Source organism: Benincasa hispida, chromosome 4, assembly GCF_009727055.1.
Source record: "Benincasa hispida cultivar B227 chromosome 4, ASM972705v1, whole genome shotgun sequence".
Classification (NCBI taxonomy): domain Eukaryota; kingdom Viridiplantae; phylum Streptophyta; class Magnoliopsida; order Cucurbitales; family Cucurbitaceae; genus Benincasa; species Benincasa hispida.
In genome coordinates, this window is record NC_052352.1 from 25,570,282 (window position 1) to 25,582,111 (window position 11,830).

An 11,830-nucleotide genomic window follows, 5' to 3' on the forward strand; every position below is an offset into this window, starting at 1 on the left:
TAAATTTCAAACTTTCTCAAAAAAAAAAAAAAAAATAAAAAAAAATAACCGGCAAACATTTTGTATTCCGTTGCATAAATATTTTGTTTTTAGTGGTTAGCTTATGAAAATTATGTTTTACAAATATTTTCAAAATAAAAAATATATGTTTTTATTTTTTTAAATTGAGCTAAGAATTCAATTATCTTCTTACCAAATATAAAAATAAGATAGTTATCAAATAATTTGTATTTATTTATTTTTTATTTTTTAAAATTAAATTTATAAACACTCTTTATTTTATTAGTATCGTCTGATCATTTACCAAAATTAAAATTAAGTTGCAAAAGCTAGAAAAAAAAATCATGTTACTCTTTCTAAAACTCTTCAAGAACTCTAAAGTTTTGCGAAAATTGTACAAAAGAAATGAAAATTACAAATGACCCAAACATGAGTGTGTTAATGTGGATTGACCTAGGTTTTAAAAACAATGAAAGCGAACATTTTACTTACATCACAAAATACCAACTAACGTTAAATCTTTCTTCGAGCTCATCTGCAATCACAAGTTCACACCCATCGAGAATTCATGAGAGACATTGACCGTGATTTCAAGGTGCATCACCATCGTTATCAAGAAAAAAAAAGTCGTGTATTTCTACAAACGTGAACTTGCATTCAAGATCTCATTAATTTGCGATGGATGAGACCCGAAATCGTGAATGAGCAAATTAAAGTTGATGAGTATTTCATGACGTAAATGAAAATTTAATTTTTTTAAAGAATTTGAGTCATTTAACAACGAAATTTGAGTAATCCCTATGAAAATCTGAAAAAGAATAAAGAAAAAAAATGATACAAAAAGTTATAAAACAGGAGCTTATTAGCTATCTATTTAAATATTTTTGAAGGAAAAAATCGCAGGGAGAAATTAAATTAGAAAAGAAAAGAAAAGAATGTATTTATATCTAACCTTCGTCCCTTACCTCACTTCATTCACTAACACCCCCAGAAAAACTCTGCAGCAGAGTCGCAAGAAAGAGCCTTGAGATAAACTGAACCAAATCCCTTTCCTTTACCTTCACGCGTCCATTAAATCCCTTTTTCTCTTTCTCTCTCTACATGCATTTATAGTCTACAGTCCCTCAAATCTCTCCCATTCCCTCTTTCTTCTTTCACTTTCCACTTACCCAAAAAACAGAGTGAAAAAAACAGGGCAACAACAAAAACAGAACAACCCATTAGAGAAGAAGAAGAAAAAAAAACAGAGTGAGTTTGATGGGTTCTTGCAAAGACCAAGAAGACGATCATCATGAACAAGAACAAGAAGAACCGAAATGCGTTTGGGTTCATGGGCCTATCATTGTAGGTGCAGGCCCATCAGGATTAGCCGCCGCCGCTTGTCTTTCACAGAATCAAATCCCTTCACTCATTCTTGAAAAATCCGATTGTATTGCTTCTCTTTGGCAGTATCGAACTTACGATCGTCTCAAACTCCATCTCCCCAAGCAATTTTGTGAGCTTCCTCTCATGGGTTTCCCTGAAAATTTCCCCAAATACCCTTCTAAAGATCAGTTCATTTCTTACATGGAATCTTACGCTTCTCATTTCTCCATCCATCCCCGCTTCAATCAGACCGTTCTTGCCGCTGAATTCGACTCGGTTTCCGGGTTTTGGAAGGTCTCCACTCAGGATTCCCAGTACATTTCGCGATGGATCGTCGTCGCTACAGGGGAAAATGCAGAGCCGGTTGTTCCAGAGATTTTGGGGATTGAGCGGTTTACTCGAACCGTTGTTCATACTAGTATGTATAAATCCGGTTCGGAATTTAAAAACCAACGGGTTCTGGTCGTAGGTTGTGGGAATTCCGGTATGGAAGTTAGTTTAGACCTCTGCAGACAAAATGCCATTCCTCATATGGTTGTTAGAAACACCGTAAGTTTTTTTAACCGATGAATTACGGTAAATTTAATTATAAAAATAATTTTATTTAAAAGATAATATGTTTAATCATTTATTCATATTCTTAACGCATAGGTTCACGTGTTACCGCGAGAAATGTTCGGATTCTCGACATTTGGAATAGCCATGGGGCTGATGAAATGGCTACCTCTAAGACTGGTGGATAAGATTCTTCTTTTAGTAGCCAACTTAACTTTAGGCAATACTGATCATTTGGGTCTCCGACGACCGAAAACGGGTCCAATCGAGCTCAAAAATGCGACGGGAAAGACTCCGGTTCTCGACGTTGGAGCCTTATCCCAAATTAGATCAGGGAAGATCAAGGTAAATTTTGTATTCATTTAGTTGGTTGGTTAGTTAATTAGTTAAAAAGTTTATGATGTGGAAGCTGACTGTATTGACTTTTCAAGTGCTTAAAAACTAGTTAAAAATTATACATAACTTTTTCCATTTTTTGTACAAAGGTGATGGAAGGGGTAAAAGAGATAACAAGAAATGGAGCGAAGTTCATAGATGGACAAGAGAAAGAGTTTGATTCAATAATCTTAGCGACCGGGTACAGAAGTAATGTGCCAAGTTGGCTCAAGGTAAATACAAAATATAAAAATTTAGACGCCGTTTGATTGTCTATTGTTATTTTTTTTTTTAAATAAACATTTGAATTTTTAGTTGAATAAAGATTAATATACAAACTTAATTAAAAAAAAAAGAAAATGATAAAAATCAAACGTGCCTTAAATTATAGTTTTAGTTTTATGCTTTATCTTTATATGAATCACCCATCACTTTCTAGGTCATTGGACTCATGCACAGACTGCACAACCCTACAAACCTATTCTTTTCTCCATGCAAAATAGAATATGTCAGTTGGGTTCATTTGGTTTTTTCTTACCCTTTTCCAGCTTTTTCCCATATTTATGATGCAATATTTACATATCACAATGTGGAGATTTTTTTTAATCCAATCTGTCTCTGCCCCGAAAAGTCCGTCTTTGTTTCTGTTTGAATGACAAACTTTTTCGATTTAAGGATTTAAGGTTTAGGGTTTAGGTTAATTGATGTTTTTTTTATTGTGATTTGCAGCAGGGGTGTGATTTTTTCACAAAAGATGGAATGCCGAAAACCCCATTTCCGAACGGGTGGAAAGGCGAGAGAGGGTTGTACACGGTCGGGTTTACTCGGAGAGGGCTACTTGGTACCGCATCGGACGCTATGAAAATCGCAAATGACATTACCGAGCAATGGCGGATGGCCGGGAATAAGGATGGCAAGAATTCTTCTTCTTACGTGATATTCCTTAAAGAAACTAAACGAAAATGAAAGGTTGAAATTGTCGGGAAGGGAAAAAATCCAAAAGAAAACTTTGGAGATAGGCTTTTGTGGAGGGATTGGATTAATTAGTAACATGAGAAGGGGTAAATTAGTCATTATCCCATCTAACCAAAGGGCTTTGTAATTTTCTCTTTCTTCTTTTTGGGGTTGATTTGTAAATGCATCAATTTTGCATGGGGAGTTTTTTTTTTTTTTTTTTTTTTTTTTTTTTTTTTTTTTTTTTAATGTCTTGTTGTTGTCAATGAATCCTAAGCAAGCTTTGTACAAAAAGGGGAAAAAACTCAAATAGAATGTATCTATTTTTCCATAGGTCCACAGATTTTAATTATTTTCTGTCCCCCGTTTTATTTTTTTGCTTAATGTAATTTTAAGCTAAAGTATAGAATATATGTATTTTGAGATTTTGTTTATACTTAGTTGAAAGTTGGACATAAAAAAAAAATAGAGATTGCTTTTTAGTTATTTTTTGAAAAAAAAGAAAAAGAAAAAAACATAGAGATTGAAATATGTGAAAAGGTGTTTGGAATTAATTAGATAATTATTATGGAAAGTGTAGCAATAAGGCAAATGATTAGGGAAAGTGACATTTTGGGTCATCTCTCTTATTTGTTTCTGATTTGTTTTCAGCCCTATCCATTTCAATTCCCACATTCAGCCTTTTTTTGACTGTCCAACTCTAAGAATCCAATAATGAAATCAATAGTTTCAAATTTGGGCAGCCTTTCTGCAAGCCCCATTTGATTTTTGTTGTGTTATTTTTTTTTTCCTTCTTTAAATTCAGCTAATTATTAGGTGTAATGAAAAATTGGTTAAATTAACAAAAACATCAAATATTTGGGTATATTTAAGAGTTTACCATGAGACAAACAATAAGTTTAGACGACTGGTTGGAATGTATAAATATATATACATGTATAGCTTAGGATGTAACTAAATATTTTTTCTTAACAAAATTTATTAAGAGCTACAAGAACATTGACCAATGAAGCTAGCCATGATTTAATAATAATAACACAAATCAAGGTTGCTTTTAAGATGATTAATAACTCTATCATTTCAAAAATTGTAATGTCAACAAGTTTGACTCTTTTTCAAATGTTTCATAAATAGTGTTTAAAGCGAAATAAATTGAAAATTTGAGAATGAACAATATAACGATATTTAAAGTCCCAATAATATTCATTCTAAAGTTATGCCATACTGTTTCATATCTCAAGTTCCAACCACCGATTATGCAAAATGAGAAAGTATACTTTTTACTCAAACAACAAAAGAGTTCAAACATGTATTTTAATTCACACCCTAAAAAAAACTTATTTCAATAGCCAACACAATATACACACAAATTCATATTTCAAATATATGGTCATAGCGTATTCAGAAAAATAGAATTATAATTTAAACAATTACTTAAAATATGTTTGGTATTATACTTATAAATCACACCATTCTCAAAAACAGTCTCCTAATTATCTACCAAACACATATTTATTTGACTTAACAAATCTAAAAAATATAAAATTATCTACCAAATATGCCTTAAATTTTGTGAATAAAAAAGTAGGACTAAAAGTCTTATATTTATTAAAAAAATAAAAATATCAGAAATATACAATGTCTTGATTAATACAAAACCTAACTTAAGTCAATATAGATAATAATTTAGAGCCTATTGTGTGTAACATGAGAGAGAAAATATGGGCAATGATGGAGCAATAATATATAGGAAAAGTGAAAGATGGGTGAAAAAAAAAAAGAGAGAGGGTGGTAAATTGGTAAAGTGGTTAAAGTAAAAATAGTAAGGGTAAAAAGTGGGTAAGGGAAAGAAAAAGGGGATGATAATTGAGATAATGATGGGGCTCTGACTCACTCTCTCTCTGCCGCCATAAGACAACCTGTGAGCTAAGCTAAACTCCAATACGCGAGTTGAAACAAAACACACTATCCCAAAACCCCCCCTCCCTCTTTCTCTATCACACGCTTCCAACCACGCCCTTACGTCCATTCTTACGTCATTATTCTCCTTTTTTTTTTTTTCTTTTTCTTTTAAAACTGTATTTTTTGACAGACACACTCAGAAAGCCAGATTTGCATGGTTTTATTATTGTATTGTAACAAGCAATAAGCAAGTAAGCAACAATAACAATCCCCCCTCTCTGCCTCTTTCTCTCTTTCTGCGCGTGGTACTTACACGCATTCTCTCTCAAGAAGGAATGTGAACTACACGCGCGATTAAAGAGAGTGGCATTGGAGATGTGTAATTTTTTAAAATAATAAAAAAAAAGTATAAGTTGGCATGACATGGCATGCATTTGTACTCATCAATCACTGGAGCTTCTGCATGCATGCCATCCCCCATCTCCCATCCCCCCTCCCCTCTCTACTTCTTTACCCCAAAAATGTTTATACTTTTATCTTCCTAGATTATTCATTCAGACTGTCACAATGTAACGTCACGTTTTATATCATTACATATACGAGAGAAATATTTATAAAAAAATATACTGAATACATATATCATTGTTCATCCTATGTTTTTCATTTCTATATATCTAGTCCTTGTTCTTTCAAATCTTTTTCATTTTGTATCTGTCACATAATTGATTGAATACTTGTAATGAAAAATGTTATTTTTTTTCTTAATTGTAAGTTGGTTTTTGAATTTTCGATTTTGTAATGGAGATGTTTTCGAATTAAAAAGGATTGCAAGTGTAATAAATTGTTTACTATTATACACTTTTTAAGACTTCATTACTATTTAAGGGATGGAATTTATAAATTCTCACGCGTTGATTAATCTATTTATGATGAGATAACTAAATGAAACCTTTCGTTGTTCATATTGGCCTCTCTTACAACTAAAATGATCAAGGATTACCTACGATATGGTTATAGACAACAAAATGTATATATGACATTGTTCACTTTAGATATACTTTTTTTGTACACTTGCTTCTGGTTTTGCCAACAAATGTCTCTACCAATGATCTTCTACTTATTTAGTTAAGTGTGAAATTTTGGTCGCATTCTCAATAGGTACACAGATTTAAAATCAAGCGGAGATTTTGTATATTTATTTATAAATACAAGAGTGTGAGGGTCACGTGATGGGAAGTGTTTTGGAAGGAGTAGGGTGGGGGCCAGTTGAGGAAGGCAGGGGCCCACAATGTGATCTCAGTGGTATGTTGCTTTTGGTGGCAGCTTGGCTTAAGCTGACACCATGCGTATTGTTATTCCAAGAGAAAGACCTCTCAATGCTCCTATTCAACGCCCCTTCTTTTTCTCCTTCTCTATTTTTTTTTTTTTTTTAATATATATATTTTTATTTTCCCAAAACTACCTCGTATTTCTTTTTATGTTTAATTTAATACTTTTAAACGTATTTCGTTCAATCTGCCAATACATGTCATCACGAGAATTCAATAATTTATAATACATATTCTCGACCAAAACATTCTAAGAGATTTGAATTCTCTCGCTCTATAATAAAAAAAATATGCTTCTTCTTTTTAACTAATGAATGATTTTTTTTTTCAATTTATTTAAGATTGAATCTAATTCAATTTTATTTTAAAAAAAAATGGAAAAAGCATGTTCGTATATGAAGCAAATCGGTGAGTTTAGATACATAGCCCAATGAATCTGAGCGGAAATAATGGGCCGCGCCATTTCATATCCATTTGGGCCCAGGCCGCTCTTGGTTCAATTTTAATGGGCCGGCCCAATACTTCAAAATTTATCAACTCATCCAGTTCAAAATGTCAAAAGGAAATAAATATATTGGAAAAATAGTTAGAAATAGTCTCATGAGTTTTCACTTTTCAAAACTAGTACGTTTTTTAAAAATTCGTTCAACTAATTTTTTTCGATCCATTTCGAATGAAATCGACCATCGAGACTTTGTTAAAAATTTAACTTTTTCTTTTTAAAATTTATCGATCGTTTTGAGTCTTATCAGTGGAATCTCAAGTAGTATTAACACCGAGATTCTATTAATTTTTCCAAATATCATATAATATTTTCAAATCTCATACTAATTCTTATATCTTTTCAAATTTTCTCCAAATTCGATTATTTCTATCAAATCTTATATCAAACTTGTACATAATTTTTTAAATCTTTAAACTAATTTATGTTTCCACAATTATATGAATTTCTAAATTTCCAAATAAATATACCAATTGTGATTTTTCAGATGGATCTCAAATGTCCTGTAATTTTTAAATTTTGTAAAATATCAAATTTTACAAATAAAAAGTAAGATTTGAGAAAAATATAAAAAACTCGGTGTTAATCTGTCCGAGCACTGAAAAAGCCCAAATATATAGATTCTTGGTATTAATTGCCCAAAATTTCATCAAGAAAGTCTAGAACAATCAATAAGTTATAAAAAGTTACTCTATGAAAATTTCGGTGGAATTTCACCGGAAAAGATCAAGAAAAACTATTTGAATGAATTATAATAAAAGGTTTTAATTTTGAAAAGTAAAAAATTGAAAAGACTATCCCTTTTTCTGGGCACCCAAAAATCTAGAAAATCAAATCCTTTGACTGAAATCATTGGAGTCGGATTAGATAAGGTAGGGTTATTTTGAAGCTTATATAAATGGAGACTAGATTTGTGAAATTCTATATTTGATCTTAAACTTATTTAGGTTATGCTTAAGATGCATTGAATTTAATTACCACACTTTACCATCGAAATCAACTATGACCTCATTCTCAAATCTGTAATCCTATACGATAATCCCATTACGGCCAAATGCTTCCTCAATCTTATTTATGTGTTTCAAAAAAAAAAAAAAAAAAAAAAAAAAAATTAAAAAAAAAAAAAAAAAAAAAAAAAAATCTTATTTATATGGATTACTACTCGAGTCTACACACACATATATAACTTTTAAAATAATCTAATTAATAGGATAGTTTTTCACATTGTAACTAAGTGAAGAAAAGGATGAAATGAAAAATTTAAGGGCAAAGCATGTAATTTTGCATTTAAATATATCTCTACCTTTAGATTGCGGGGTTTTGTATTTGTGGTCTAAATCTACATTGATCTGAATAGATGTAATAAGATAACGATGTGACTCTTTGTTCAAATATATTTCTATCGATCTATCCTGGTATTTCATATCAATAGTCTAGACCACATCCATACATGAAATGATACATCACTTCGTTGTGTAAAATTATCCCAACCCAAATAATTGTAACGGGGTAAATGATGTCGTTGACTTTATGACCCTTAATCTCAAATTAATCAATTTTAATTATTTATTTAACTAATATTTTATTGATAACAAACATAAATTTATTTACTAATAATTTTAGTGTTTAAAGTGTCCATTGCATAGAGCTTAAAACAATGATTCTAACGTAATTTGAATCACTTAAATCAAAATTCAAACGAGGATATATAGTCGAAACATAACGGAAAAATACCGATGTGATGACGTGACTAATTTTTCATCAAAGTCTACCAATTGAAGGGTGACACGTAGAGCAATAGATGAGTGACACAGTGGGCTTTTGATGTTTGTTGGGATTTAAAATAAAATTATTTAAAAAAATATTATTATATTATATTATGTTTGTGTCTAACGACTAGTTGAGTATAAAAATTAAGGAGGTGTATGGGACAAGAAGTTGGTTATTCAAGTCCTAAGTTATTATGGTTAGGTTATAATATTTTGTGTTTGGGTATAAATTATTTTAGTTTGGGTTATAATAGTATGTGTTTGAAGTGTAAACTATTTTAGTTTGAGAAGGAAATAGTAAACATTGTAACAAAGAATAAAAAAAATGATAAATGTAAAATAGCAAAAACTGTAGCAAATGAGGGTTTTGAAATAGTGTTGACGGTAATTGAGGACTACAAAATAATATTTACTATAAAGGTGGTTATTATAATCTTATGATAATCATTACCTCAAACGTTACTTAAATAATAATAATAATAATAATAAAATCAGCCCAGGGTGAAGTTTCGCTTGACTATACCTTTTCTTAAAAAAAAATAATTATTATTTCTATTATTATTATTATTATTATTACAACCACCTTTAATTCTCCACCATTCATTTTTTTAACCAACATCCAATGATCCAAATTAAAATTGATTTTCATTCATTTCCTTTTTTTTTTTTTTTTTAACTCTTCATCTACTCCAAAATTTAACAAGCTTCATTATCTTCAATTCTCCATAAAACACAAAGTCTTTATTGTTGCTCTCTTCAAACTTCAATTTTATTCATTTCATCTAGTTATTGAGAGAGATTTATTGTATGGTGAAGATTGATTTGTTGAGTGCTAACGTAAATTTGCTCTTTAAGAGGTTTTCTCATCTTGTTTTTCATTTCCAAAACTTATGCAAGGGTTGCTCTTGATCCTAAAAAAAGAGCAATTGTAACGGTTTGATCCTAATTCGTAGAAAAAATTGCATTTTCTTTTGAGGTTGCAATAAGAGTGGTACAACGGTTAGGCTTTGATCAGTAGAAAGAGTCGGTGAAAAGTTTTATCCAAATACTCAAGAATGAGTCTTGGGAGTGGAGTCGGGATTCTAAACTACTATAAAATTTTCGGTATCAATTTCTCTATCACTCTCCTATTTAATTTGTAATTAAATTTGTTATTATATTTTATTGCTTGAAATTAACATCTTTTGTTCTTGAAATTAATTGTTTGTATTGATTTATTTTGATTGGTAGTTCTTATATTTCCATATCTTGTACCAATCTTTTTGTTCGAAATAAGTATGATGCTTTAAGGTGTGATTGTCAATTTCTTGTTTAATTTAAAGTGTTTTTTTTGACATAAAATCATTGTTTAAATTACTTGTTGGTAAAAAGTGTATTAATCTGTTTAACTAGACACTCGTTAACCTCTCTCTAGGATTGTCATACCGATCCTAATGTAACTGTCTATATAACACATCTCCACTGTTAGATTGTGATGTTTTATATTTATGATTTAGATCACACCTATCAATAAAAGAATAACCAATTTCGATGCAAATAATTATAATAAATGATAAAATAGAAATTATTAAAAGATGTCAGAGCAAAACGAGAATATATGCATATGTGTGTGTGACTTATACCATCTTATCATTACTTGCAACATCGTAATTTCTAGACAAAATGAACAAAGGCATAATGCTTTATCAACCTCGACTTATGGTCAAAAGCACGTTAGAACTTGGTGCTCTCAAAGAAATAACCCAAAAACAAAATCAATAATAAAAAAGAATAAAGATATTGATATCTAGATTAGATAGGGAGATGGACATTTAATTATAGTTTTATAAAACCAAAATTTAAAAGTATTTATATAAATCTTATAGTAGCGTTTGAAGTAAGAACTATTATAAGACTATAATAACTATTTTAGTATTTCAAAACCTCCATTTGTTAAGTATTTACTATTTGCTACAATTTTTACTATTTTACATTCATAATTTTTTTATTCTTTATTACAATATTTACTTTCAAAATAAAATAGTTTACGCCTTAAACACATACTATTATAATCGAAACTAAAATAATCTACATCCCAAACACAAACTATTATAACCCAACTATAATAATCTAAGATTATAATAACTAATTCCTTGCTCCAAACATCCCCTATGTAATTTTTAATAGTTGGAATTCGAGTTAGATAGGCTAGATTTAAGATTATTACTATTTTATTTAAAAATTCCTACATTTTTAATTAATAATTTAGGTATTAAGTTTGGTTCAAATAAAAAAAGTTCAATATGTAAATAAAAAATAAAATGTGCATTTTAATTCTATAACATACTTTTTGTTACTGTTAATTAATTACAAATATAAAAATGATAATTTGTATATCATTATGATTTTATATGGGAGTAAACAATATCCATGAATTTTTTTATTAGGATTGTGACATGTTTGAAATTAATATTGCCAAATGAATTCCATTTAATTTATTATTAATTTCATTACCATTGATTCCTATTTTTCATTATAGTACATAAACATGACATTGATTATGACACTACAAGAAATCTGTTTTTTTTATATATATATATATATATATATATAAGACTATAAAATCTAAAGGAAAAAATGCGGAATAATGTAAAAGAAAAAAAAAAAAATTGACGCGCCCAAATTTTTAGAAATTGCCACGTGTCACCCAAAATTAAAGCAAGATTTTGAGTTTAAAATTTTAGTCCAGGAGAGGTGAAAACCCTTTGTTGAATAAGAAATTTCGATGATGCCACGTAGTTTTATCATGACCGTTGTAAGATTAATGTGACCAAATTTGATATTATTATATAGGTTAAAAGTCTAATTGAGCCAAAAAAATATACTTAATTTGACCAAAATGTCAAATAAGGTCCAAATCCAATTAGTTGGGCCCAGGGGCTAAGTCCATGGACCAACCAAGTCTAAGTCCATGAAGCTCACCTAAGAATTCTATAAATAGAGAGGTTTTCCTCATTTGTGGAGGTCAACAATTCTACACTCCAGAGGACCTAGGGAGAATTCTCCCAACGATCAGAAGATGCCCAAACTCCTGAAGTTGA

At 30.0% G+C, this 11,830-nt stretch overlaps 1 protein-coding gene across 2 annotated transcripts; it reads left to right on the forward strand.

Annotated features, from left to right (window-relative positions):
- Positions 1-996: 996 nt before the first annotated feature.
- On the forward strand, positions 997-3,445 carry LOC120076534 (probable indole-3-pyruvate monooxygenase YUCCA4). Of its 2 annotated transcripts, none has more exons than XM_039030390.1 (4): positions 997-1,914; positions 2,017-2,265; positions 2,406-2,528; positions 3,025-3,445. In XM_039030390.1, exons 1-4 carry the CDS (start codon positions 1,258-1,260, stop codon positions 3,259-3,261), a joined length of 1,266 nt encoding a protein of 421 aa, XP_038886318.1. In that variant the 5' UTR covers positions 997-1,257; the 3' UTR covers positions 3,262-3,445. The 2 variants fall into 2 exon arrangements, with proteins under 2 accessions (XP_038886318.1, XP_038886319.1); XM_039030391.1 differs by having other exon boundaries at positions 3,028-3,445.
- Positions 3,446-11,830: the final 8,385 nt, after the last annotated feature.